The 25,715-nt window shown below is 56.1% G+C and overlaps 2 protein-coding genes across 8 annotated transcripts in view; one reads left to right on the top strand and one right to left on the bottom strand.

The window, feature by feature from the left end:
* The window catches only part of CHERP (calcium homeostasis endoplasmic reticulum protein), an 18,577-nt gene extending 6,986 nt beyond the window's left edge, over window positions 1-11,591 (top strand). Inside the window, 13 exon segments of the mRNA XM_046670940.1 lie at window positions 1,122-1,233; window positions 1,313-1,402; window positions 2,673-2,934; window positions 3,711-3,886; window positions 5,690-6,125; window positions 6,243-6,367; window positions 6,369-6,482; window positions 7,615-7,748; window positions 8,500-8,586; window positions 9,011-9,154; window positions 9,247-9,363; window positions 9,850-9,944; window positions 10,219-11,591. Of these exon segments, the coding sequence (XP_046526896.1) occupies window positions 1,122-1,233; window positions 1,313-1,402; window positions 2,673-2,934; window positions 3,711-3,886; window positions 5,690-6,125; window positions 6,243-6,367; window positions 6,369-6,482; window positions 7,615-7,748; window positions 8,500-8,586; window positions 9,011-9,154; window positions 9,247-9,363; window positions 9,850-9,944; window positions 10,219-10,412 (2,086 nt within the window). The 3' untranslated portion in view covers window positions 10,413-11,591.
* C9H19orf44 (chromosome 9 C19orf44 homolog) lies at window positions 9,293-25,715 on the bottom strand. 7 transcript variants are annotated; one of them, XM_046670944.1, is made up of 9 exons: window positions 25,589-25,715; window positions 21,644-22,406; window positions 19,918-20,239; window positions 18,033-18,106; window positions 16,988-17,405; window positions 15,542-15,637; window positions 13,727-13,893; window positions 12,076-12,157; window positions 9,293-9,426 (listed from the first exon to the last, which is right to left on the bottom strand). In XM_046670944.1, exons 2-8 carry the CDS (start codon window positions 22,403-22,405, stop codon window positions 12,086-12,088), a joined length of 1,911 nt encoding a protein of 636 aa, XP_046526900.1. In that variant the 5' UTR covers window position 22,406; window positions 25,589-25,715; the 3' UTR covers window positions 9,293-9,426; window positions 12,076-12,085. The 7 variants fall into 7 exon arrangements, 6 of the variants coding, with proteins under 6 accessions (XP_046526900.1, XP_046526901.1, XP_046526902.1 ...); XR_006889998.1 differs by having other exon boundaries at window positions 9,361-9,426; window positions 12,076-12,669; XM_046670945.1 differs by lacking the exon at window positions 13,727-13,893.

The following is a 25,715-nucleotide window of genomic DNA, read 5'->3' as shown; positions in this document are numbered from 1 at the left end:
TGGCTGCTACGTTTGGCTTTGAGCTTGGCCGGGCTGAAGGGGCCGGTGAGTAGGTGCGCTGCTAAGCCCAGCCCTGGCTGCAGGCCCTGTCTTATCCCATGTTCTGCCGCACGTGCAGCCTGGGTCCCCACCCCTCCCTGTTTCCTGTGCCACACAGCCGCTCCCTGCATCATCATCCCCTCGTTTCTCTGCTGTCGGAAACCAGCACCCTCTTGGAACCTTCTCTGCCCTCCTGCTTCCACCACCTGCTCCGCTGACTCCAGGGCAGCTCTGCAGAGACAGCCCTGTTTCTGGCCGTTCTCCAGCCGTGCTCTTCTTGAGCTCTGCTCTGTCCAGCAGCCCCATGCTGCCCGCCCTGTCCTCCCGCCTGGACTGCCCTCCCTCCCCTGACCGGCTTCCTGGTCCCAGGCCCTCTTTCCTCTCTCTGAGCTCCCTCTGGTGAGCTCGGCACTGGGAGGAGGTAGAGCCGCTTGACGGCTGCCCCGTGGCTTCCCCTGGGAGGCAGCAGATGTGCCATCTGGGCTCTGCCACCGCCACACTTGGGGCCCCGTGCCACCTCGTTGCACAGCCCCAGGGGCCTCCACACCCAGTTATGCATAGAGTACCCCCAAGAGGATGTGGGGCAGGCGGTCTCACCCACCGAGCATCAGGTCCCTGGATGCCTGGGGTACCCACATGTTCCCTCTGCCTCCTGAAGGATGGTGCCCAAGCCCAGGTTTCCCTATGTGTTGTGGTTGACAGTACTGAGCAAGGTGGTGGGGACAAGGCCCTGAGCCCACAGCAGCTGTGGCCCACCCTTTGTGGACAGCCTGGGTTCTTAGAGGTACCATGGCTGTCCATCCACGCCACCCTGGGAGGGAACTGATGAGGAGACTAGGATGACAGACTTTGCCCTGAAGGTCCCCAGGCTGTGTTCTTTCCCTCCTCTCACTGCTGTCCATCTGCCACTCGGGCCCAGGTGCCACACAGGTCTTAGGGGGAGCTCAGCCCTCGTCCTGGCCGGGTTGGGGGCCCATTTCCCAAGAAGGCAGAGGCTGCTGTGGCTGGAGCCGCAATGGTAACGGGCGCGTGGCCGGGTCCCGCCCCAGGGCCCTGACGCGCGGAAGGTCTCTCCCTCACAGCCAGCGCAAGCAGGCCAGGGAGCTGCTGGCCGCCCTGCAGAAGGTCGTGGTGCCCATCTACTGCACCAGCTTCTTGGCTGTGGAGGAGGACAAGCAGCAGAAGATTGCCCGGGTATGTGGGGCAGCCAGGGCCGGGGAGAGGGGTGGGCTGGGGCGCTTGTTCCCCCTGACCTGGCCTCCCCCCTGTGCAGCTTCTGCAGCTCTGGGAGAAGAACGGCTATTTTGACGACTCCATCATCCAGCAGTTACAGAGCCCAGCCCTGGGGCTTGGCCAGTACCAGGTGAGTGCCACCTGCCCAGAGTGTGTGGCAGCTGCCGCCACAGCATGTTCCCAGAAGTCAGGGGTCTCTGTCCCCCACTGGGCCGGGAGCTGCTGGCGGTGGGTAGCAATATCCGAGCCTGGGTGGCATTTTCCCAGCTGGGCTCCCAGGGGCCCTCTGGGATGGTGATGAGTGGAGGCAGGCTGGGCTCTGAGTCCACAGTACCCGGTAGCCTCTCCTAGGTGAGTGGTCAGGTTTCTTTCCTGGTGCCCTCGTGAGCAGGCTGCCCAATTCAGGCCCTGCTCTCGGCAGGTTCTTCGGCCCGTCGGCTGTGGCTTTGCAGGCCTGCCTCCCCACGATGGAGGCAGGAGGGACCCCACGCAGTCTAGGCCGCCTCGGTTGTCCTGCGGTGCACAGTCAGTGTTCCCTGTGTGCAGGTCTGCCTTCTCTCAGGCGCGTCTGCTCAGAGGACGGGGCACACGGTGGGGAGGGGCGGGCTGCCGTTGGTCACCTGTGCTGTGACCCATTCACAGCTGCTGGAGTAACAGGCCCAGCTCGCACCCCTGTTCTCCATCGGGCCAGAAGCTCTCTCCTTGCAAAGGTCTGATTGAATGCCAGGAGCTCTCTGTTGACCGGTTCCTGTGCTGTGGTCCTAAATGCCACCTCCCAACAGGCGAGAAGCTGCCATGCTCAGAAAGGCAAATGACGAAAGTGCATCTCGTGCTTTATCTGAATTTCACCCATTTTTTTTGTTGTTAAATAAAAGTGGGTGCCGCCACACCACAGTGACATAAACTCCTTTTTTCCCTTTGGTCCGCAATAGCTGCTCGTGTTTACTGAGCTCCCTCCCATTAGTCCCTTTTGTGTGTTATATCACTGAGTTCTCTCTGAAATCCTCCAAGGCATGTCCCCTTATACAGGTGAGGAAATTGAGGCTCAGCGAGGTTGTAATTTGCTCAAAACCACACCCCGTGAGCATGTTCCAGAAAGTTCGTCAGTGATGTGTTTTTTATACCTGTCTGGCCGTCCAGGTCATTGCTTATTCCTGTTACTGAGAAATTCTAAACTGCACTGACGTCTTTGGCTAGATTCAGACGCTCTGTGGTAGTCAAGACGGTCTGACTATTTTATGTAACAGTTGCCTACCTGCTCCAGGCCCCTGGGCCTTGCTGCCTGTGGCAGCGCCCCTACTTGCTGGGTGCTTTCCAGGCGTCTCCCCCTGTGCTGCTCCAGAAGGTGTGGGACCCAAGGCTCACATCCTGAGTGCCAGCTGCTCTTCTCTCTCTGCCAGGCAACGCTCATCAACGAGTACTCCTCGGTGGTCCAGCCGGTGCAGCTGGCCTTCCAGCAGCAGATCCAAACCCTCAAGACGCAGCACGAGGAGTTTGTCAATAGCCTGGCCCAGCAGCAACAGCAACAGCAGCAGCAGCAGCAGCAGCAGCAGCATATCCAGATGCCGCAAATGGAAGCAGAAGTCAAGGCCACACCACCACCACCTGCCCCGCCCCCAGCACCCACGCCTGCCCCAGCCATCCCGCCAACCACCCAGCCGGGTATGCAGCTCCCTCAGTACCCTCCCCAAAGTAGCCTCCTCCCCCAGAGACGGGCTCTGGTTCTGTAGTCCCAGGCCCAGTCCTGGGGCCAGACCCTAAGCTGTGGAAGGCACCAGGGCAGGCGGTTTTATAGGTAAATGTAACGAGACCCTTAGAGCTCAGACAGTTCGCTCCCATACAAAGTGTTCGAGAGCACAGATAGAGGGGAAGGCTGCCCAAGGCGTTCCTCAAGACTAGGGTAACCTTTACACCAGGTGACAAGGACACGCAAAGAAGCAAAGATGTAATCTGGTGTCACCTCTGAACAAAGATGCGGGAATACTGAACAAAATCTTACCAAATGGAACGCAGGCAGGTATTTTAAGAATGCATCACGACCAAACGGGACGTGTCCCAGGAATGTGTAAGGATGGTTTACCACTAGAAAAGCTGATGAAATACATATCAGATGGAGAGAAGGGATGTTTCAACTAGATACAGAAAGGTATTTAATAAAACTGAGTGTTGATAAAGAGTCTTCAGCAAACTCAAGTCAACAAAGCAGAGTAAGATGCTGCTTATAAAAGTTTGCGAGGAGGGGGTGTGTGCCGTGTGAGGTAGTCCTCCTCTTCCCGCTGCCTTCCTGGAGGCCATCACAGTTTTCAGTGGGGTCGTGAAGCAGGGAGTCATGTGGAAATAAAGCCCAGCCCTGGCTGGCCCGGGGTGGTTGCTGAAGATTGCCTCAGGCGCGCCCCACTGCCAGGGGGCTGCTCACTGCCTTTCCTTCCTGGCTCTAGATGACAGCAAGCCCCCCATCCAGATGCCGGGCTCCTCTGAGTACGACGCCTCAGGAGGGGTTCAGGACCCTGCCACCACTGGCCCCCGTGGCCCCGGGCCTCACGACCAGATTCCGCCTAACAAGCCCCCGTGGTTTGACCAGCCTCACCCCGTTGCTCCTTGGGGCCAACAGCAGGTATTTCTTCAAACTTGTGGCGGAGGCAGGTGGGGTGTGCTAGGGCTTAAGGGGTGGCAGGCGGGTGGGCGGAGTCCTGTGCAAGTTGGTGGGCTTTTAGCGGCTCCCTGGGAAACTTCAGCTTCTGCAGCGGGCTCCAGGCTGGGAGAGAGTGGGAGAGCGCCATCTTCTGGAGGTGTGGGAACGGGGCAGAGCAAGAAAGGCAGCTGTGTCCCACCCTGGCGCTTTGATTATCTGGCCTTCTCAGTAATAACGTAGGTCCCCTTTTCCTGTGAGTGCTGGGAAATTTCACATGGTCAAGTTCAGCCAGGTCTTCTGTTTCGTTTCCCTTTGGGATTGGTCTGATGAGCAAAGTGTCAGCCTCTTGTCACCCTGGAAGGAACTCAGTGCTTTCGTAAGGAAGGGGAGTCAGAAATGTGAGGCTGGTGGCATTATTTGGGGCCAAGATGCTGCTCACTCCCCAGTTCCTTGGGATTGGAAACTTCTAGACCACAGCACAGCTCATCTGATCCAGCATAGTAGGGCTGGGAGGCACCTGCAGCTTGCTCTCCAGCCACTGGATTTGCTTGGACAGAGCCTTGTGTCCAGCCCCGGACTTTCCCAGGCATCTGCGTTCTCCTCCACAGGGCAGGGTGGACATGGCCCTCCCAGGTGACCATGAGGGGAGGGGCGTCAGGATGGAAAGACATCTCTGGGCCAACAAGTAGGGGTCGTGGCTTTGAGTCCCCCCACTCTCCCCTCAGCTTCAGGGCACGAGGTTTAACTTTATGAAAGACAGGACGTCCCCTTAAAGACAGCTCCCGCCTCAGCGCTGGCTGTGAGCTGGTATGGTGTGGGGCATTCTGGGGGTGCTTTCTGATGCAGGAGCAGTTCCCATCCCCATTTTCTGGGGTCCCTCGTGTGTCCTGGCCCAGTCCTTGGGGACTAGAAAGTCAGACTCTTGGCAATGGGGCCCCCTCACTGAAGGTCTGCCCTGGGGCAACAGTCCAGTCGGAAACCGCAGCCTGGCAGTGCACTTGGCCTGGCCTGCCCACGTGGTGTCTTACAGAGTTTGAAATAGTTGCCTTATTTAAAATGTGGCTTTCTGGCTTCTCTTGAAAGACCTGAGAGTGTGGTGACCTGGGCCAGCCTCTGTGGTAGCTGTCAGCAGAGCTAACCAGCCGTGGCCTAGAGGCGAGCCCTCTGCTCGGTCTCACGGGTGCTCCCAGCCAGGCCCTGAGTTTGGGCCACAATCCTGAAGGCTGTAAGTCTTGAGAGTGGCTGGTGAGATCCAGAACTTACGTTGTCTTCAACCTACAGAAAGACTTTTCCTGGTGTGGGCCCAGGAGGAGACCATGAGACAAGGATTTGAGCGCGAGTGGTTTATGTGGGAGGTGACCTCAGGAGACAGCACAGGGGAGGGGAAGTGAGAGTGGCCAGCAAAGGGGGTGTCGTCAGGGTTCGGGTCCGCCGTGGCCCCTGGGGCTCAGCAGCTCCCTGCATCCTGGAAGCCGTGGAGGTGCGCCTCTGCGCCATCCACTGAGGGCTCTGGGGCAGGGCTGTTTAGGTCCCTGGCACTTGGGGCCTCCCCATCCTGCATGCTGGCACAGAGGAAGCCCTCAGCTGAGATGTGGGTGCAGCAGCTGGGACTCCAGTCGTCTGCGTGGACACGAGGGCCCCATGATGTACCAGCCCTTATAGCATCCACTGCACGTGTCAGAGTGAACGAGGCACCATGATGTGCTCAGGGCAGCGCCCAGCTGGACCGGTCGGCCTCCAGGGCCCGGCCTCAGGAGGGGCTCACCTCTGCTCTTTGCCTTGCAGCCTCCTGAGCAGCCCCCTTACCCGCACCACCAGGGCGGGCCGCCCCACTGCCCACCCTGGAACAACAGCCACGAGGGCATGTGGGGTGAGCAGCGTGGGGACCCCGGCTGGAACGGCCAGCGCGACGCACCTTGGAACAGCCAGCCCGACCCCAACTGGAACAGCCAGTTTGAGGGCCCCTGGAACAGCCAGCACGAGCAGCCGCCCTGGGGCGGGGGCCAGCGAGAGCCGCCCTTCCGCATGCAGCGGCCGCCGCACTTCCGCGGGCCCTTCCCGCCCCACCAGCAGCACCCACAGTTCAACCAGCCGCCGCACCCCCACAATTTCAACCGCTTCCCCCCCCGCTTCATGCAGGACGACTTCCCCCCGCGGCACCCCTTCGAGCGACCCCCCTACCCCCACCGCTTCGACTACCCCCAGGGGGACTTCCCTGCTGGTGAGTGCGAGGGCACCCCTTCCCGCTCACACTTGTCACCTTGGAGACCGCTGCTGAGCCCTGGCACTGCCCGCTCACCACGTCCTGGCCGGCCTGAGACGGGTTTCTGTTTTGCAGAGATGGGACCCCCTCACCACCACCCTGGCCACCGCATGCCTCATCCTGGGATCAACGAGCACCCGCCCTGGGGTGGGCCCCAGCACCCTGACTTCGGCCCTCCTCCCCACGGCTTCAATGGGCAGCCCCCCCCACATGCGGCGGCAGGGCCCTCCCCACATCAACCACGATGACCCCAGCTTGGTCCCCAACGTGCCCTACTTTGACCTGCCTGCCGGGCTGATGGCCCCCCTCGTGAAGGTAACGTCACCGTGGTGAGCGCCGCACTCAGCAGCACACTGTGCCGGCCCCTCCGTCTCTGCAGGAGAGGCTCATGGGGAGAACCTGTTTCCAGCAGCTGTGGAATGCCACTTCCCCTCGTCTCCCACTCTGCAGTGACCTTGGCCAGCTAGCCAGGGAGGAGGCGCCTGAGCCAGCCTCCCTGCAGGTGCCGTCCCTGAGGCGGCAGTGAGCCAGGGCCACATCCCCTCTGCTCCCCCATCCCTCCCTCCTGGTGCTGCAAGTTCTATAGCCTGAGGAGCTGTCAGGCTCTGCGTGAGGTGGGGGTCTTCTGGGTGCTGGCCCTTGGAAGCCACCCTGTCCAGGAGCTGACAGTGGAGGGGCCTCTCAGAAGGGGCAGCCTCTGAGCCGCGCCTGCAGGGGAGGCAGGGGTCTCTACACAGCATCTGCACAGCTGGGTGAGCGAGGCTTGGGGGGGCGAGAGCAGCCCCAGAGATGAGATGAGAAGAGAGCGGGCCTGGGCTCTGGGGGCCATGCCAGCCCTGCTGGTCACTGCCACTTCCCGTCCCCTCTGGGACACCATCAGACTGGAAGTTGAGAAGGGTCGCACCAGGGCAGCACAGAGGCAGAGGGGCCAGCGGGGCTGCTTCCAGGGTGGGCAGTAGAGTAGGGTAGGGGCATGGCAGGGTGAGCTGGTTCCTGGAGAAGGGGCCTCCTGGGTTGGGCTGAGGCTGCTCTGACCAGGGGAGAGGCCAGCAGGGGAGATAACGGGGCCCTGGGTCGAGTCGGGCACATAGGGCAGCTGTCTGTAGGCAGGGCACCGGGGATCCTGAGTGTCTGTGAATAAACCAAGGGGTCCTTCTGTCACCTAAGCTTGAGGCCAGGTCTTCGTGTGCATTTTCTGGAGAGAGAACTCTGTGGCTTTTATCTGCCTCAAAGGAGCTCTCAACCACCCCGTGTAGGAACCGAATCATGGTGTGGCTGAGCTCTGTGAGAGGGTGGGATTTCCCAGCAAGGGCAGGGTGAGGAGCTCTAACACCCAACCTCCAACCCCCAACCAAGGTCCTGTGTCCCCCCGAGGCCCGCAGCCCCCGGGGTGGGCCCAAGGGGGGTTCACGCAAGGCAAGGGTGACAGCTGTTCTCTCTGCTGCAGCTGGAAGACCATGAGTACAAGCCTTTGGACCCTAAAGACATCCGCCTCCCGCCCCCCATGCCGCCCAGTGAGAGGCTGCTGGCAGCCGTGGAGGCCTTCTATAGCCCTCCTTCCCACGACAGGCCCAGGAACAGGTACGGGGCGCAGGGGCACTGGGCCGTGGGCTGCTGACTGACGGAGGGCCGGCCTCTGTCCTCCTCCCGGCCTGTCTTCCCCAAGTTTGCTTCATGAGGAAGACTCTTAACAGCCAGGCCCTCTGCTCGGGGTGGTGTGGGGCTCAGGTGAGGAAGCACAGTGGTCTCTGGGAGAAACACCAGTTCCATTCTCCCGACATGTGTTGCCCATATATAGTGGCCCTTGAAGAAGGGCTTTCCTAGTCGGGACACGTCGGAACAAGGACTCATCTCAGACAGGGCATGTTTCCGAAGCAGCTGGCTGCCGGACACACCAGGCTTGGTCACGGGTCCCTCCCTGGAGACCCTCCCCCAAACCCCTCACCACCAATCCAGCTAAAATTGCCTCTTGTCTGGTGCCGAGCCACAGGCCTGCCCATCTGTGAGTCAGAGCTCCTTGCCCCCAGCTACCAGGCCCACAGGTCCTGAGACCCTCAGCTATTTCCTAAAACAGCAGTGTGGAAAAGGCCTGGAAGCCGGGTGGAGCCAGTCTCACATCCCAGCCTCTGCTTCCTCGCCTGAGAAAGAGCAGCGCCATGGGTGACTGCCTCGTGCTTTCTGTGGGGGCCCGTGCTCAGGGCCTGAGTGAACGAGGAGGGGCAGGCTATGCTCAGGAGGGCTTGTCGGGTGGGGTCTGTTCCTGACCACCTTTTCACAAGGTCCCTGCCAGAGGGAGGCACACGTAGTCACTCGAGGAATGCCTGTCTTACAGCGAAGGCTGGGAGCAGAACGGCCTTTACGAGTTCTTCCGAGCAAAGATGCGGGCCCGGCGGAGGAAAGGCCAGGAGAAGAGGAACAGGTGAGGGCCCCGTGCTGCGCCGGCCCCTCCCCGACCATCGGGTGGAGGTCAGCGTCCCTCCCTGGCTGTGTGTGGTCAGGAATCAGCTAAGGGGGTCCCTGCCTTTGCCGACCAGACACTGTCAAGTCACGCCCCAAAGGGCAAAGGGCGGTCAGTTCTGGCCTCTGCCTGGATCCTGGGTCTGGCACTGTGTGATAAAGGCGAGCGAGCTGCTCAGAGCTGCTTCCCACAAGGTCTGAGTTAAAACTTAAAGCACCAGCATGAGCGCGCAGTTTGCCAAGTCTGTATTCAGCCAGCTATTTAGGGACGCATACCCTGGTGTGAATGGCGAGTCTGCACGGGGCCATGCACACCTGGGGTCTCCCAGAAACCCGGGGCGGGGGCGGGCTCCTCTCGGCTCGGCTCACCAGGCCTCTCCCTGCAGTGGACCCTCGAGGTCTCGGAGCAGATCCAAAAGCCGAGGGCGCTCTTCCTCCCGCTCCAACTCGAGGTCCTCCAAGTCATCTGGCTCCTACTCACGGTCAAGGTCGCGCTCCTGCTCCCGCTCCTACTCCCGCTCGCGCTCCAGGTAGGCAGGGCACTGCCCCTTGGGGATTCGAGGCCTGTGGCCACCCCGCCCCCTCTGAGGCCACCCCGCCGTGCTCTCCCCTTGCCCCGCAGGAGCCGCAGCCGATCACGCTCCTCGAGAAGCCGCTCCCGTTCTCGCTCCCGCTCCCGCTCCAAGTCGTACTCCCCAGGAAGGAGACGCCGGTCAAGGTCCAGGAGCCCCACCCCGCCGTAAGATTTCTGTCTTAACTGTCGAATGACCCACTGGTAGCGCTGGAGCCCTCTGATGCTTTGCTGTGAATGTTGAAACGTGTCATTAGAAGACATGCTCATGGTGGCCCATGCTGGGGCAGCACCTCAGGGACCCCAAGCACTAGCGCAGTGACAGTGGCACCTCGTCTCACACTGCGTTCTTACCTTCTTACAGTCACGTTGTAAAGCCTGAGGCGGGGGCTGGGCTCTGTGTTCCTAACCATCTTAGGGGGTCGGTGTGACCTGCCCTTGCTGCTCAGTGTGGGCAGGGGCATCATCTTAGGGAGCCCCCTTCCCTGGCTGGCGAAGAGGATAAAGAAGAACGGTAGAGACTCGAAATGTGTGTGTGCCTGTCCATCTTCCACTGGCGAACATTCACATAAGCTACACGCTGTAATCCTCTAACGTTCATTCCAATAAATGTGTCTGCTCTTTTGTAAAAGACGTAACCTGTCTTAATTTTAGTTCCTCGGCTGGTCTGGGTTCTAATTCAGCACCTCCTATACCTGACTCCAGGCTCGGGGAAGAGAACAAAGGACATCAGATGCTGGTGAAAATGGGTAAGGTTCCTGGGAAGACAGCGCCCGCTCTGGGCTTTGGGGGTTGGGCAGCGATGGAGGCAGAGGAGTTCCTCTCACTGCCGGACTCCACGCAGGGCGAGCCTGCAGCGGGTGCTGCGCGCTCTTCTTACCATGGCAGTTTCACGTTTGTAACCTGCACGTCTGCATGGCGTTCAGCTCCCCAGATGCATTCCCATGTGACTTAAGTTAGAGTAAATGCACCATTTTGGCCTCCTTTGTGGCTTGTAACCACTTGTCCCTCTTTCTTCTTAAGGCTGGAGTGGATCTGGCGGCCTCGGCGTGAAAGAACAAGGAATCCAGGACCCCATCAAGGGCGGGGATGTCCGGGATAAGTGGGACCAGTACAAGGGCGTGGGGGTGGCCCTGGACGACCCCTATGAGAACTACCGCAGGAACAAGAGCTACTCCTTCATTGCCCGCATGAAGGCCAGGGACGAGTGCAAGTAGGCGCGCCCAGGCCAGGAGCCGGCCGGCAGCCACGGCACCCTCCTGGCTTATTGGCGTGGAAGCTGGTAGGGACAGCTCGGTCCTCACACAGTCTCCATCTTGGGGGAGTGAGAGAAGAGAAGACAACTGCAGCATGCTTAGTGACAGTGCTGTGCCCCCCAGCGTGGAGGCCCCAGCCCCCTGCACTCAGCTCTGCCAGAGCAGCAAGATTCACACAAGGAGAAGCCCCAGCCAGCACGGCCACAAGCGCGTTTCCTGTGACAGTGAAGTGAGAAACACGAGGCTCCACCCCCTGGATAAGATTCGTGACTCGGAAGGAACAGATGTGTTGCATCCCCTGGCAGATCTGCAGAGTGTGGAGGCGAAGCCCGGAGTGGGCAGGCTGGCGGGCCCGGGGCAGAGGCGCCGGCTCTGCCCGCTCCCTCGCTGCGGCCGCAGCCTGGGAATGCTCAGCAGGCGCTCATACTCCTCACTCTTTAAAGACGGAAGAGCAAAACCTTTTGATTTGCTAAGTTAAACAGGGTTTTCATTTTTACTCCAAATGGTTTAGTTTTAGAGAAAAGAATAGTGATCTAAGAGGATCCTCGGGAGATCATTTGAAAGCTGATTCCTCTGAGACAAACTGGCCCTTAGTGCAGTTCTTCTAGTTGTTTGAGTATTTTTTCGAATGTTAGCCATTTGCTAGTGTCCGCAGACACAGAAGGCTCTGAGGAGAATGATCTGAGGTGTCTTCAGGTCACGGAACACCATCCTTGGAGCATCGGTCCCTGGTGTCTCCACGAGGAGGAGCCCCAGCACCAGCACTCTGTGCGGCGGCCCAGGCAGCTCCAGGGGGCCCGCCCTGCCGCCTGCTCTGTCCTTTCCTCTGCCACCTGCCCCGCCCCGGGGCAGTGAAGCCTGGAGGAGCTGCTGGCTCCAGCTGTGCTCACTGGGCAGCCTCGGGCAGTTGGTGCGGTGCCATTTGTACAGAAACATTTTTGAAAAATTCTTTTCAATAAGATGCAGAATCCTCTCCAACTTTTCAACCTGATGTGATAAAATATTTGATTTTGTTCTAGATTTCCTGTAGCTGTGAATTGTTCAAATGTGTCGGATTCAGGATAAATGTAAACACGTGCTGTTAACAATTTCTTGTGGATTTTACTGTTTTGCCTTCAAATAAAGACTTTTTTTAAAGACCTTTTCTCTGTGTCTTTAAGTCAGAGGTGTGCTGGGCCGAGCAGGGAGGCAGTGTGTCCTGAGCGCAGAATTGAGTCATGGAGCTGGGTCAGAAGCTCTGCCCTGGCGTCTCACACAGAGTTCCCAGCATGGGGACCTGGCCCTGGGTCCTCATCCCCTATCTAGCTCAGCTCAGAGGGAAGGCAGCACTCGGCCAGGTGGAGCCGCTCCGTGGGGCTCCAGACAGGCTGGCTTCCTCCGTCCTGCCCCGTGCTGTGAGCGTGCTCCTCCGCTCCACTTCCCCTGGCCTGTGGGGCGTCCTCTCAGGACAGGGACTGGGAGGGTCAGTCGCTCAGCCAGAAAAGGCTGGAGCTGAGATTCTGCTTGAGTGAGTCCTGGGTGCCACCTGCCCCACCACTGAATGTCACCCGGAAACTGATGCATGAGTGTCACAGCCAGTGTACCCAACCAGCTCTCCAGATCAGACCCAGGAGTGTAGCCTCACCTGCTGGTGCTCACGGCTCCTTCCTCACCTCCTCCAGAGCATCCTCCATGGTCAGCGGGGCGGGCCTGTGCCGCCTGATGTACTGTTGGGCAGAGGACAGACAGACACGTCACCACCACCACTGCCTCAGTCTCCTGAGGCTTTGGGTGCTGGAGACGGCACCCATCCCCAGCAGCTCCCAGTTGGGCTACAGAAAAGTAAAATGACAGGATGCCAGGTGACAATGCTGTGGGAACAGAAGAGGAGAGGTGAATGCGGCAGGCCCCAGCAGGGTGCCCTGCAAGGGGTGAGCCCTGATGAGTCCGAAAGGGAAGAGTGGCTGCCATCACGTGGGGCTGGTGGACGGGGCTACCAGGGGTGCCCTTAGAGTGCACCGTCTGGGAGGAGAGCCTGGGAGCCGCTCTCAGGACGTGGGCCCGTAGCAGACAGTGGGGAGCCTTGGTGGGCTGTAGGCAGGTGACGTGGTCAGGTCCCTTCAGCCAGCATCCATCAACTGATGTTCATCTAGTGGGAACAAGGAGCCCACAGGGGTGCAGCCAGCAAAGTCCAGAATGGGGGAAACTGTCAGACAAACAACCTGTTTTCTTCAGCAAACTGCAAGGAAACAAGAAAGAGATGGGGATGGGGACACCTGCAGCGCAGTGGTTCTCAAAGTGGGTCCCCAGTGGGCCCATGGGAGAAATACCCGCTCCCAGGCGCACCCTGCTGCCGACAGAGCCCAGTGGGCCCAGGCCCCGCAGTTCTGACGCCGCTCAGGCCGAGAACCGCTGCCCCAGGAGGAGGCTAAAGAGCCACCCAGCAATCCGTGTACAGACGGGCTTTGTCTGGATCCTGAGGAGAAAACCGGAACAGAATGGACAAGTTTCATGCGAAAAGTGGAAATCACACTGGATGTGCACGGACATGCAGGAGAGTGCATGTGGTCTTAGTGTGGTAATGGTGGTGTCCGTGAATTTTTTAGAAGTCCTTATCCTTTAGAAATACTTGTAGATAAAAAGAAAAAAAAAAACAAGCAGAACAGTTCATATAGTATGATGCCATTTCTATAAAGAAACATACATAATACTATTACACGTTATACCTATTACATTGTAATATATATTTTATACACTGTATAAATATATACAATATGTAATATTGTATATAATGTACATATATGTACATCTACATAATACAGTTCATATTTTACATAAAAATCTAAAGAATATATATTAAGATTGGTAACAGTTATCTCTGAAATTATGGAGGACTTAAGTTACATATTTCTGTAACAAGATTTTTATAAAATAACGTATCTTTTGTAATCAGACAAAAATTAAATTTTTGGAGGGAAAAAGAGAAGTGTAACATTCCTTAAGTTTCGGCCCTTGGACTGAGGAGAGAAGCCCCTGCTGGGTGGCACTTGGGAAGGGTCTGTGAAGGGACAAGACCCTCACCAAGGAGGCCACCATTGGTCTGAGGTCACACAAGCTGAGCCAGCTTCTGCCTGGCCAGGCTGGCTCTCAGTGCCCTCAGCCGTACCACCTCTTCTCTGCACGAGGAGGAAACAAGGCTCCTTCTGCGAGGACGAAGGTGACCGGGCCGCCATGTCCCTGCTGCCCTGGCCGAGGCCTGGCCCTGAGCCCCGCCCCCCTCCCGGGTCGGCCGTCACCTCTTTGGTTTCCTCCAGGGTGTGGTAGTGGAACGAGTCTCGGTCCAGGGACTGCAGGAGGGACCCGTGCAGGTGCCGGCTGGCCTCCACGAACTGCTGCGTCAGGCTGAGCTGCTGCTTGAGCAGGTCGTGGAGTGCAAACACGGCCGGGCTGTAAGCTGTCAGGGCTGCACCCGGCACCGTGTCACTTGGCGGGCCCCGGGACCCCACCAGGACCCTCACCCCACCAGTGCCAGACACTCTGGGCCCCCGGGCTCTGTAGCCCCCACTCCCTCGGCTATGTCAGGATACTTTTGGGAAGTGCGGCTGCCCTTGGAAGTGGTGGAGACCTCGCCTATTGCATTCTGTCTGGTCTCTATAGGAAATGAACTGCTTTCCTCTGACTCACTCACGGGTGACCCTCCAGAGCTGCCCAGGTAGGAGGCTCGGCTCCCAGGCAGAAACGGAAGTCAACCTCAACAGCCCACACAGAGAAAGGAGTCTAGTAAAGTGGCACCCAATTGTGCAGCTGCACAAAGTGAATCCAGTGAACACTACTGAACTTAAAAACGGGGAGGAAGCGGGGCCAGCCTGGAGGCGTATCGGTTAAGTTCATGTGCTCTGCCTCAGTGGCCCCGGGTTCACGGGTTCAGATCTCGGGCACAGACCTACACACGGCTCATCAAGCCATGCTGTGGCGGCATCCCACATACGAAATAGAGGAAGATTGGCACAGATGTTAGCTCAGGGCCAATCTTCCTCACCAAAAAAATTTTTTAAAAAACCAGGGAGGAGAGCAAATTTTATATTGTGCATTTTAAATATATAATTAAAATAATTAAAAATATAATTAGAATTTTTTAATTTTTTATTTTTTATTTTTGCTGAGGAAGACTGGCCCTGAGCTAATAACATCTGTGCCCATCTTCCTCCATTTTATATGTAGGACGCCTGTCACAGCATGGCTTGACAAGTGGTGCGTAGGTCTGCGCCCAGGATCTGAACCAGCGAACCCTGGGCCACCAAAGTGAAATGTGCAAACCTAACTGTTATGCCACCAGGCTGGCCCCTGGGAATACAATTTTTAATTAAATAAAAATATAATTAAAAATAAAAACTTAGCAACTTAAAAAAGAGTATTACTGAGACTATGTGGTAACATGGAGGTTAATATTAAATTAAAAAATAGTAAATCTTTTCTTAAAAGCATGTAAACGTTTCATTTGTTGTAACCAGTATATTTTAATTCCTTTGTCTATTAAAAAATATTAAGAAAAGTGAAAAAGGAAAATAAAGCAGGTACTAGATGGACCCTCACTTGTGTCCTGCAAGCCGTCAGCGTCCCCACAGGGACCTGGCACAGTCTACGTGGCTGTCGGGCACCTTCCTCCTGCCGCAGGCCAGGCTACACCTCCCTAGGGCCCCAAGACTCCCCCAGACTCTCAAGGAAGCCAGGGCCGTGTCCACCCGGCTGGCCGCCGCTCAGTCCTGGCTGCGTGTCTTCAGGGAAAACCACCATGGGTTCTAGATAAAAAGGCTCAAGGGGGAACACACACAATCAGACAGCCCTGTTGGGCCGGAGGGCTTCCAGGTGTGTCACTCAGAACCTTCCCGATCTGTCCAATACTGCTGGCCTCTCCTAAGACAGACTGAAGGTTCTCGGACACTCTGTCGTCCAGGGTCCTAGGAACTGTGGCAGTTGTCCATGGCTGTGATCCCGCCAACAGATTCCCAGAACCCAGCACTAATGGGGCGCCACCCCTCCAAGGGCGAGCGGGAAGTCACAAGGAAAATGTGCCTACTGCACCACAAGGACCCGCCGAGCTGGGCTGTTACCTTCTATGGCATCTGCACTCACGACGTGACTGGCGATAGGCGCAGGGTCCACGTAGGCGCCTCCCAGGGCTGGTCGGATGGCCGCCATGCCAGCTGCTGTCCCAAGGACAAGGGTGGCGGTGAGTGGCTAGGATGCCGAGCGAGACTTTCTCGTCGACAGACACGACGCTGCAACAAGCTACGGGAATTCTGAACGTGATGGCCATCTTTCTTGCTCTTTTAACCTTGTTCCCTTTAAAAATTTCCCCAAACCTGCCTCTGCCTTTCTGGTAGGTTCTCCTGGTTCAATATTCAAGTCAGTCGAGGTGGCCAAAGCAGTCACTGCAGCTCACAGGGGCTGGTGACCGTGGCCTCGTGCCCTCCCCTCCCTCTGCCTTCTTTCTATGGGGCCACCTGTGGGCTTTGGAATGTCCCCTGGACTCTAACGAGCGGGTTTCTCCAGGCTGCCTTTCTGCTCTCTCCCTTCAGTGTCAGGCCTAGTCTAGGAACATGGCATTGCCCACATTTTACAAAAGCACCTCTTTAAATTGCAAAAGATATGGACAGAAACGTGCACATTTGCCCACCACTGCTGTGTTGTCAGGAAAACAGCAGGAGGCCGTGGAGAGGGACACAGAGGTTCTGAGTCACAGGATGGGACCCAGCGTGCCTGATTAGCTTTCCTCCCCAAGAGAGACAGAGAGCGGCCCGCCCCACCCCAGTCTGAGGGCTGGGCTATTGTGCGGCTCAGCCCCCAAATAGGAGCAAGAATTACAGCCCCGCACAGTCCAGGAACAAGGTCTGTCTACACTGCAGGTGTCGTCCAGACAAGAAAGGGAGCAAGAGACAGGGACCATTCCATCCAGAGGGCCAAGACTGAGCTGGGGACAAGAGAAATGTCTGGAAAGTTGTACTGAGAGTGGTAGTAAGTGCCCACTGCACCAAAGAGAATCCACCAAAACACCCCAAGTTCAGACCACTAAAGTGGAGCCTGCGCTGGGGCCTCCTGAGGACACGCTCTCCCGGAAGGTGGTTCCTCTGGCAGTGCGTCCCCTGGCTCACCCCAGGCACCGCCACGCTCTGGGCTGGCTCATCTCTGTGGGGGCCGTCCTGGGCGCTGGAGGGTGTTGAGCGCAGGCCTGGCCTCCACCTGCCAGACTGTCTCCCAGCTGTCAGAGCCAAAGGGGCTCGAGACCTCGCTGATGTCTCCTGGGGGCAGAACCACCCGGGAGGGAACCTCTGCCTGAGTCTTTGATTCTGAAACTTTTTGGAATGTTGTAGAGCTCAGAAGACAGTGGGAACTGTCTTCATCCACGGAAGAGAAAACGAGGGTGCTGAGGTCCCTCAGCCAGTTAATGACCACAGCCTGGATTCCTTGTCATGCCTCCGAGGACGCCCACAGGGTAGGTGCCTGTCCTGCAGCCCGGCCTGCATGCCCTCCCCGGGCCCTGGGGCCAACACGCTTACCCTCCGTCCACGGGTCGGTGCCAGCCGGGCCGAGGGTCTGCACGGCCGTCTCCCTCATCGTGACTCCCGGCCCGCCCCTGGGCCGCTTCCTCCGGGACTCAGGCGCGGGTGGGGGCAGGTCGGTGTTCAGGCTGGCGGAGAATTCAGACAAGGTGTCCAGCGTCCTGTCGGGGGCCTCCCCAGAATGGGCCGGTGGCTCAGACGTGGTTGGACTTGGAGACCCTTCAAAATCTTCCGAATAAGCAGCGCTCGCTGGGCCAGCCGCGGGTTGCTGAGCTGGGGGCCGCAGGCTGGCAGTGCCCTTGGGCAGGGCAGAGGAGGCTGCGGGCTCGCTCAGGCGCTCGGAGACCTCGCTTCCAGTGGGCGGCGCCCTTGCCTGGGGGCTTTCGCTGGGTGCCTTTTCCCTCTGACCTTCTTTCTAAAATGAAGGAAGGCTGAGCTAACTGGAAAGTGTTTCCGAACGACCCACATGCTCAAAATCCCATTGTGTTAGAATGAGGTGAGGGTGCCCGGGCCACACTGGTCCTCCGGGGAACTTGGGCAGCCTGGTGCTACAAGCAGCATGCTTGACTGCTGCCTCAACACCGACGGCGTGAGCGTGTGCAGGGGCCCCGAGGGTGAAATCGCGGTAGTGTCACTGTAATGCATTACTACAATGTACGTTTGATGTGCACTGGTTACTAATGGCCAGAATCCCACCAGGACATGGACCGAGCACAGGTCAGAGCAGGTGTCGTTACAGGAGGTCCACATGACACCTGACTTCATCGTCTGCTACGTTAGGTAACTTTTTCCTCTCATCACCTAAATCAGGGTCTCTCGCCCACGGCACTCTGACCTCTGGGGCCGTCCTGTGCACTGCAGGACACTGAGCAGCACTGCTGGCTGCCACCCCAGTCACGACCACCCAAAATGTCTCCAGACTTCGCCAAGTGTCCCCAGGGGCAGACTCCCCAGGTTAGGAACCACTGACCTAAATGAAGCCTGAGGCTTGCGAGCCTACGTCGTGACAACCCACAATGAAAAAGAAGCTGGTTGGACTTACCTTCTGTTTCAAGTCTGATCTCTCACTGACAGCTGGAGCCAGATCGTCGAGGGACAGAACGTTTATTCTAAAATCTGCAATTGAAAATGTAACATGACAATCGTTTCTCACTTATTACTCCCCAGACACCTACCATCACGTTGTGGGCAGCAGGCTAACTGCTCGGGATGGAGAGGAGGACGTGGCCCATCTGCAGGGGGCAGGGCCAGGTCCACGTGCCTTTCACTGAAGGCTTGGACAGTAAATATCGTCCGCTCTGTGGCTAGACTGCCTCTGCTCAAGTGACTCGGCTCTGTCCTGGGGTGCAGAAGCTGCTGCAGACCACACGTAGACAAACGGGCACTGATGTGTACCAATAAAACTTCACAGAAACACACGCCGGGCCCCCCGACTGGTCTAGACAGATGAGCAGATGAATGCAATGAAGGAAGCATGGTAACAAGTGTGCTAGAGGTATCAGGGGTCGGCCGGCTGCTGGGGGAGATGGGGAGGAGGCTGCGGGGCCTGGGGTGGCACCTCAGGCAGGGGCAAGACTGGACCCGAAGCGTCCTCAGTTCTCACTTGAAGCCAGTTAAGTGCAGAGGCGCTGGCGGGGCCCGAGCATCTTGGTGTGCCCTCTGGCCAGTGGCCACGGCCCGAATACATGGGGCCGGAGACTCAGGAGTATGCAACCCTCTGTGGAGTGCTGGGCTCCAACAGGGTTCTGGCCACCCAACAAATGAACCCGCTCCTCTGGGGAGGGGAAGGCAACGGGCGGCAGATATGGGCAGCAACTCTCTTCTGCGGTTCCCCCCCACCCCGAAGGGCACGAGTGTGCGCGTGTGTGTGCATCACAGGATGCCTCCACCCTGCAGGGCCTCACAGACGGATGGATTAGGGTACCTAATCCATCACTGATGAGCGTGGCAGACACCTCAGGGGGCCTGAGAAGTTCAGGGGGGCCACGCGGGGGGAGGGGGCATCTCTGGAGGGGGCAGGAGTGAGCGGCCGGCAGCAAGCTGGGCGGAGGGCAGGGCTCCTCTCACACTGACTGTTGCCTCCACTCCTGTGCAGACAGGTCCCCAGCTGCATTCGTGGACAAAGCCTGTGACCCGAGCCATCCCAGCTGCCCTGGGGCAGAGGCCCGGCCAAGGCTGTAGCCTCAGCACTTTGGGAAGCGCTGGCGCTAGCGCTGGTGGGGGAAGCCCCTCATGTCATCACATCCGCCAGTCCTCACGAGCTTCCTGGGAAGCAGGGCACGCTGAGGCGGTTCATGGCACTCGCTCACTGACATGGCTCTGCCCCCACTTTACAGATGAGGAAACTGAGGCACAGAGAGCCCAAGATTCCACAGCCAGTAAGAGGCGGGGCCAGGACGCCCACCCCAGGAAAGCGGGACCCCAGAGTCAGACTTGTACTCACCACTCCTGGCGGCCTGCCTCCCTCCCTCCCTCGAGGCTGCCTGCTGAGGGAGCCAGGAGCTGGGCGCCAGCAGTGGGGGCTGAGAGACTGACAGGCTGGCCTCTTTCTTTCTTAAATACATAGAATATTAAAACAATGTTGAAATACTAGAAATGTTTGATTGTGGCTGGTTAGAGATTTGTTTCCTTTTCTGAATTTAAAAAGGAAAGGAGGTAGATTTCTGCTACAAAATAGAAAAGTGAGTTGCCTTTCTGTCGTATGTGGCTCTAGAAGGATTTCTTTCTCGGGTTATTGCTCTGTGAGTGGTCAGTTACTGGGTGAAGATTTTAAAGAAAGGCCCCTCAACCACGACACAAGGTCAGGAAGCTGAAGGTGTGATGTGGCCTGCCACGTACTCCCTGTAACAATTCCCTGTGACCGCAACAGTGGGGACCATAAAGGTGGTCCACCCCCCCGCCCCGGGTAATGACTCTGCACAGGTTACCGTCCAAGCTGGCATCAGAGGCTTCTGAGAGTGGCTCCCACCAGGGCTCAGCCTCACTGCTTCCAGGCAAGGACATGCGCCCGCCCTGCCCCATCACCGTGGGCGCCTTCTTCAAAAAGGTGCTGGTGACAGAAAGTGACGCCGTGCGCAAGTGTGTGTCACCGGAACTGTGAGTCTGTGGGGAGTGGGCTCCTGAGCGCATGCTGCAAAGGGTCCCATCCGCTGACTGTGAGGTTGGCAGAGGTGACGTCTGCCACGGCTTTGGGCTGGAAAGTTCCTCACTGGGTAGAGAAAGGACTCTCAGTTGAGTTGGGATCTGATCCTACTTTGGCGAAAATAAAAGAAATACAATTACCAAGCATGTGATGAGCAAGGCCTCCTCATTCAACATCACAGTAGAGAGGAGCACGAGAACAGTGACCCCTTGGGCCCCTTTCTCTCCTCTCCCCTCATTTCTGCAAGTCAAGGTACAACATTTAGCTAAGGTAATATTGAGATTAGAAATACTCCACAAATAATCAGAAATATCACTTTGCTTTCAAATATAGATTGTTAATTATAAATTTTCTAAATTAAGGCCCCTGAGTACATGATCTGTAATAGCCTGGACCTTCAACAGAATCAAAATGAATATGCAGATTTTTGCCCCCTTAAAATGAAGCCTTCCCCTCACTTCACACCCACTAGGATGACTATAATAAAAAAACCCGAAAATAACAAGTGTGGGCGAGGACGTGGAGACACTGGAACCCTCACACACCATTGGTGGGAATGTAAAACGGTGCCGCCGCTATGGAAAACAGTCGGCGGCTCCTCAGTAAGTGGCACACAGAATACTACAGGACCCAGCAATGCCACTGCCAGGTACCTGCCCACAATAACTGAAAACAGGGGCTCAAACAGGCGCTTGGACACGTGTTCATGGAACGCCATCCACAAGAGCCAAGGGAGAGAGACCACTCAAACACCCACGAGTGAATGAATGCCTAAGGAAGATCTGGTCCATCCACACACTGGACTGTTACTCAGCCATAAACACGAGAAGCCCCGACACACACTACAAAGTGGAGGACCTCAAAAACACCACACTGAGGGAAAGAAGCCAGACACAAAAGGTCACATGTTCTGTGATCCCACTTATATGAAATATCCAGAATAGGCAAATCCATAGGGAAAAAAGGCAGATTAGTGGTTGTCATGGGCTGGGGGCAGGGGTACGGGGGGTGATTTTGAATGGGTCTAGGGTCTCCTTTGGGGTGATGGAAATGTTCTGGAACTAGATAGAGGAGGTGGTTGTCCAACATCGTGAATGTACTAAATGCCCCTGAACTATTGATTTTAAAATGGTGAATTTTAGCTTATGTGAATTTCATCTCAATAAGAAAATGGCAATGTAGCCTCCCCAAGTTAATGGTGCCTGTGTGGTACACACGACAGGTGGGCGTGGACTGCAGGCGGCACTGGTCACTGCTGGGGTGCAATCAGCCATCTGAGGTGAGGTCCTGTGGGGTAGAGTTAGATACTGCCAAACTGTCTGGCGTGCCCGAGTGCGGTTCCACAGCACAGGTCCACGGTAGGCACCGGTGACCACTGAAACCCAGCCTTTCCTCGTCACACTGTTTCCTCAAGAAGCTCCTGGAGACAGCTGCTCTCCAGCCTCAGGGCCGTGACAGAAAGACACAAGTGCAAAGCTTTCGTTAAAAATAAACAAACGTGCAAACCTTACCGGGAATAGTTTTATTCGTTCTTTCTCACTGACTTTGGTGCTGGTGAAACCCTGATTTGTGTGTGTTTCTTTTTCTCTAGAAGATTCCATCAAGCTTCCCAGCAACTCTCTCATTTCCTCTTCATCGCTGTCTGGAGAATCCAATTTTCTAACAGGTTCTTTCACTTTGGATGTCTGAAAGCTCCTCTCTTGCCCAAACTGTGCTCCAGGGGGTGTGTTTTCCCCAGGTGGGCCTCTCTTCTTTAGAAAGCGACTGGCCTGCCCATTCGGCGCAGCACCCCTGGCGGTGGGAGCTCCTCGGGCTTGCGTCCGGGGGGTGCTGTCTGTGTTCTGTGAGGAGCGTTCAGCGGCACTGAGGGGCGCTTCGTCCGCCCTCCCTGGAGGACGGCCCTCGGAGGTCTCCGGGTCAGAGTCCACGGCAGACACATCCATCTGCACCTTCCGATTCAGGATCCGGGTTTCGAGCTGGGCCAGCTTTGTGAGCGCGGCGTGGGCCCTGAGCTTCGAGGCAGCGGCCAGGGGTCTACCTGAGGAGGGCCCGGGCTCCCTCCCCAGGACAGCATTCTCTTTTGGGAATAAGTGTTTCTCACCCATAGTTTGGTTTCTTTTTAGAAATCTGCTAGGACCAGGTGCTATTTTGGTAAGACCTCTACTGATTTTCAAGTTTCTGATTTCTTCCATCTTTGAATCTTCCAAGGAAATATCACTGAAATCACCAAAGACATCGCACACAGGATGGCTGATTTTTTTGGTTGAAGCCATTCTAGGGAGTAAAGAAAGAAAACTTAGAGAAGAACCTGATGTTCACATTGTGCACTCAAGTCCCTCAGCGGCTCCCATACACCGGGAGAGATCGAATCGCCCTGCCAGCCCGACGATGGCAGTGAAGATGATTAGACACAGTGCCACTGACAGGACGCCACTCAACAGCAGGCCTTCCTGAGACGCGGCACAGTAAGAACAAGAGCCAGCACCTCTCAGGCTCCAGCGGGGTGCCCGCCACCCTGCTCAGAGCCAGATCATCTCATTCAATCCACATGCCACCCTGGGAGTCGCTCACTGGCTTTCCCTTTCACAGAGGAGGTGGAGGAAATAAAGTCCCACAGCTTAGGTCACCGGTCAAGGTCACCTGGCCTGTAAGCAGCAGAGACAAGTTCAAAGCTCAGGTCTGGGTCCTAAGACCTCCCTCCCCGGACCTGTGCGTCACTCCCCGCCAGATACCCCACCACCACTCCCAGCGAGTGCTACTTCCCCATCACACCCCAAGTCCAGGCTCCCCTTTTATCCAAGGAGCCTCAGCTCTCTCACAAAGAGCTGTTGAGATACAATCTGTATGTTTATCGAACTCCCCAGAAAGTCTTACTTCACTTAAAGTGTGAGAACCACTGCCCTGGACTGGGGAGTGGGGCACTGTACGTCTGCCGCGTGTCGCGTGTGCGTACCAGCGGACGTTTTCCTGGGGAGGAGGGCCAGAGCTTCCCTCATATTCTCAGAGTTCCCATGTGCCCCCGAAAGAATGTGAAGGACCCGTCGCAAGATTTACAAAGGTTTCAAAAGATTTTAAAGACTTAAAACTATGGAAAATACAGCATGGTGGGTGTTTTGTAGTGAGGAACTCAGCAACAGCAATGAAATTTGAAATGTGCGGACCCTGTGACCCAGTCATTCCCGGTCCGGAAATTGCCCTACAGTTACACCCTCAGACGCGCACAGAGACATGCTCAGGGCACGCCGCGGCAGCACCGTCTGTACTCTCAAACCCTGAACCCACCCGCAGGGACCGGGGGAAGCCCAGGGGACTGCACGCGGGCAGCCGAAAACCAGGCGGCCGTCTGAAAGGCACCGGGGAGCTCTGTGTGGGCAGCAACGTTTCCAGCTTAACAACACGGAGGCAGAAGAGACAGGACACGGAGGATGCCTGCTCGCCAGACTGCTGGAGCGCTTAGGAAGGCCATGTGCTACTTTATTAAAAAGAAGAAATTCACGGTGAGACCTGGAAAAGCCTCTTTTCCCATCCCTGACCACTTGGAAAACAATCTCATTGGGACTGCCAAATTAAATACAGGACACCCAGTTATTTGAATTTCACATAAACAGCAAATAATTTTAAAAATATAAGTATGACCCAAATATTTTTATACTAAAAAGTACTATGTTCCAAATATTTTTATACTAAAAAATTATTTGTTTATCCAAAATCCAAATTCGACTGGGTGTCCCATATTTTTATTCATTAAATGTGGCAACCCTATATCTTAAATGCACTTTTCAAGGCTGAGCTCAAAGGTTTTGTGCAAGGAAATGCATTTAACCCAGCCCCTAAGGTTCTGTACAAGAATGAATTATTTTCATGATTTTCCTGGCTGTTTCTCTGACTAGTGTGCTTACTTCCTTGTCCCCATCTGAACCAGCCTGTGTACTGAGAGTGCCCAGCACAGACCTGACCACAGTGGTCAGTGAATGGAGCACCACACCTGACAGCAGCAGCGCAGAATTCCTTATCCGTGTGCCCCTGGGAGAGTTACTTAGCCACTCTCTGCCTCAGCCTGCTCATCTGTAAAAAGGGAATAGTAACGATTTCCCTCAGAGGGTTCCTATGATCAATATGGGGCCTGGAATAAGAGCTCAGTAAAATTTAGATAGTGGCAATGGTAGTATTTGGACTACCTGCGTAACAGGCTAACTTTTAGCTGGAAGGACGTGGCGAAGGGGCAGTAGAGATCGCTGGAACAAGGGTAACAGGTATTGCTGTTAATATTTTAACAAAGCCTAGAATCAGGAGACGACTCGGCCCAGGCTATTCTGCAGGTCAGAGGGGAGGCCTGACCAGCATGCCAGGTTTTCTGGCATCTAGTTCTTTTGAAAATTTCCCTAGGTTTAAAAATAAACCAATGGAAAAATGGTTAAAATGGCAAATTTTATGCTATGTACATTTTAGCACAACTAAAATAGATATATTTAGGAAACACACAATTAAAAATAAACTAAGAGGCAAAAAACGTGAACAGATATTTCATACACACACAAAATATATGCAAATGCCCAATAAGCACATGAAAAGTTGTTCAGCGTCACAAGCTACCAGGGAAACGCAAATCGAAACCACCACCACGAGAGCCGGCTCACACCACTAGGATGGCGATAAGCAAAAAGACAGATAATAACAAACGCTGGCAAAGAGGGGAAGAAAGTGGAACCCTCATACACTGTTGGGGGGAATGGTAAAATGGTGCAGCTGCTGATTTGGAAAAGAGTCGGCAGTTCCTCAAAAGGTTAAACGTAGTCTATGATCTGGAAATTCCACTCCTACCTGGCCCAAGATAATTGAAAGGTATGCAAATGTTCATAACAGTTATCATTCATCAAAGACAAAAAATGGAAACAACCCAAATGTCTATTAACGAATGGATGAGAACAACCAATACACACAACATGCATACATCTCAAACTTCCTATTAAGGGAAAGTAACCAGATGCAAAACGCCACACACCGCACGATTCCGCTCAAAATAATTGTCCAGAAAAGCAAATCTAGAGTCAGAAAGCACATCAGTGGTTGCCTGGGGCCAGAGGTGGGAGCGGGGATGGACTGCAAAGGGGCAGGAGAGATCTCCGGGTGACGGAAAAGTCTTAAAGCTGGATCGTGGTGATGGTTGCGCTGCCTGACAAATTTACTAAAAATAACGGACTTGTACAATTAAAACGGGTAATGCATCCTATGATATGTAAGTGAATCCCCAATAAAGTTGTTAAAAATAAATAAATCAAACTGTGAAAGCACTGGCGCCCCTCAGACCGTCGGGCTCTTCTCCCAGGCCTGGAGCGACCTACATCCGACCACGCTCCCGAGAGGGCCTCAGGCGGGGAAACTGAGGCGTGAGGCTCGTGGCCGCCCTCCCGCCGCCCTCCCAGCCCAGCTGCGGAGTGCGCCCCGTTTCCCCGCACCTCCTCGCCGGAGCCTGGTCGCAAAACCCGGCCGCCACCCTGCAGACCCCGCCAACCTCCTCCCACTCTGTCCATCCGCGGAGGCCGCCGCCGCCGCTCACGCCCGGCACTTGGGCCAGAGGGGACC

This window comes from Equus quagga, chromosome 9, assembly GCF_021613505.1.
Source record: "Equus quagga isolate Etosha38 chromosome 9, UCLA_HA_Equagga_1.0, whole genome shotgun sequence".
Classification (NCBI taxonomy): domain Eukaryota; kingdom Metazoa; phylum Chordata; class Mammalia; order Perissodactyla; family Equidae; genus Equus; species Equus quagga.
Note: the sequence above shows the minus strand (reverse complement) of the source record. Positions and strands in the feature narration are given on the sequence as shown.

Coding starts and splice junctions, on each gene's coding strand:
- C9H19orf44 (XM_046670941.1), bottom strand. CDS start 22,405: ATGGCTTCAACCAAAAAAATCAGCCATCCTGTGTGCGATGTCTTTGGT. Junction 20,240..21,643: donor AACGAATAAAACTATTCCCG/GTAAGGTTTGCA, acceptor TCGCCAAAGTAG/GATCAGATCCCAACTCAACT. Junction 18,107..19,917: donor CTCTGATGCCAGCTTGGACG/GTAACCTGTGCA, acceptor TTTCAATTGCAG/ATTTTAGAATAAACGTTCTG.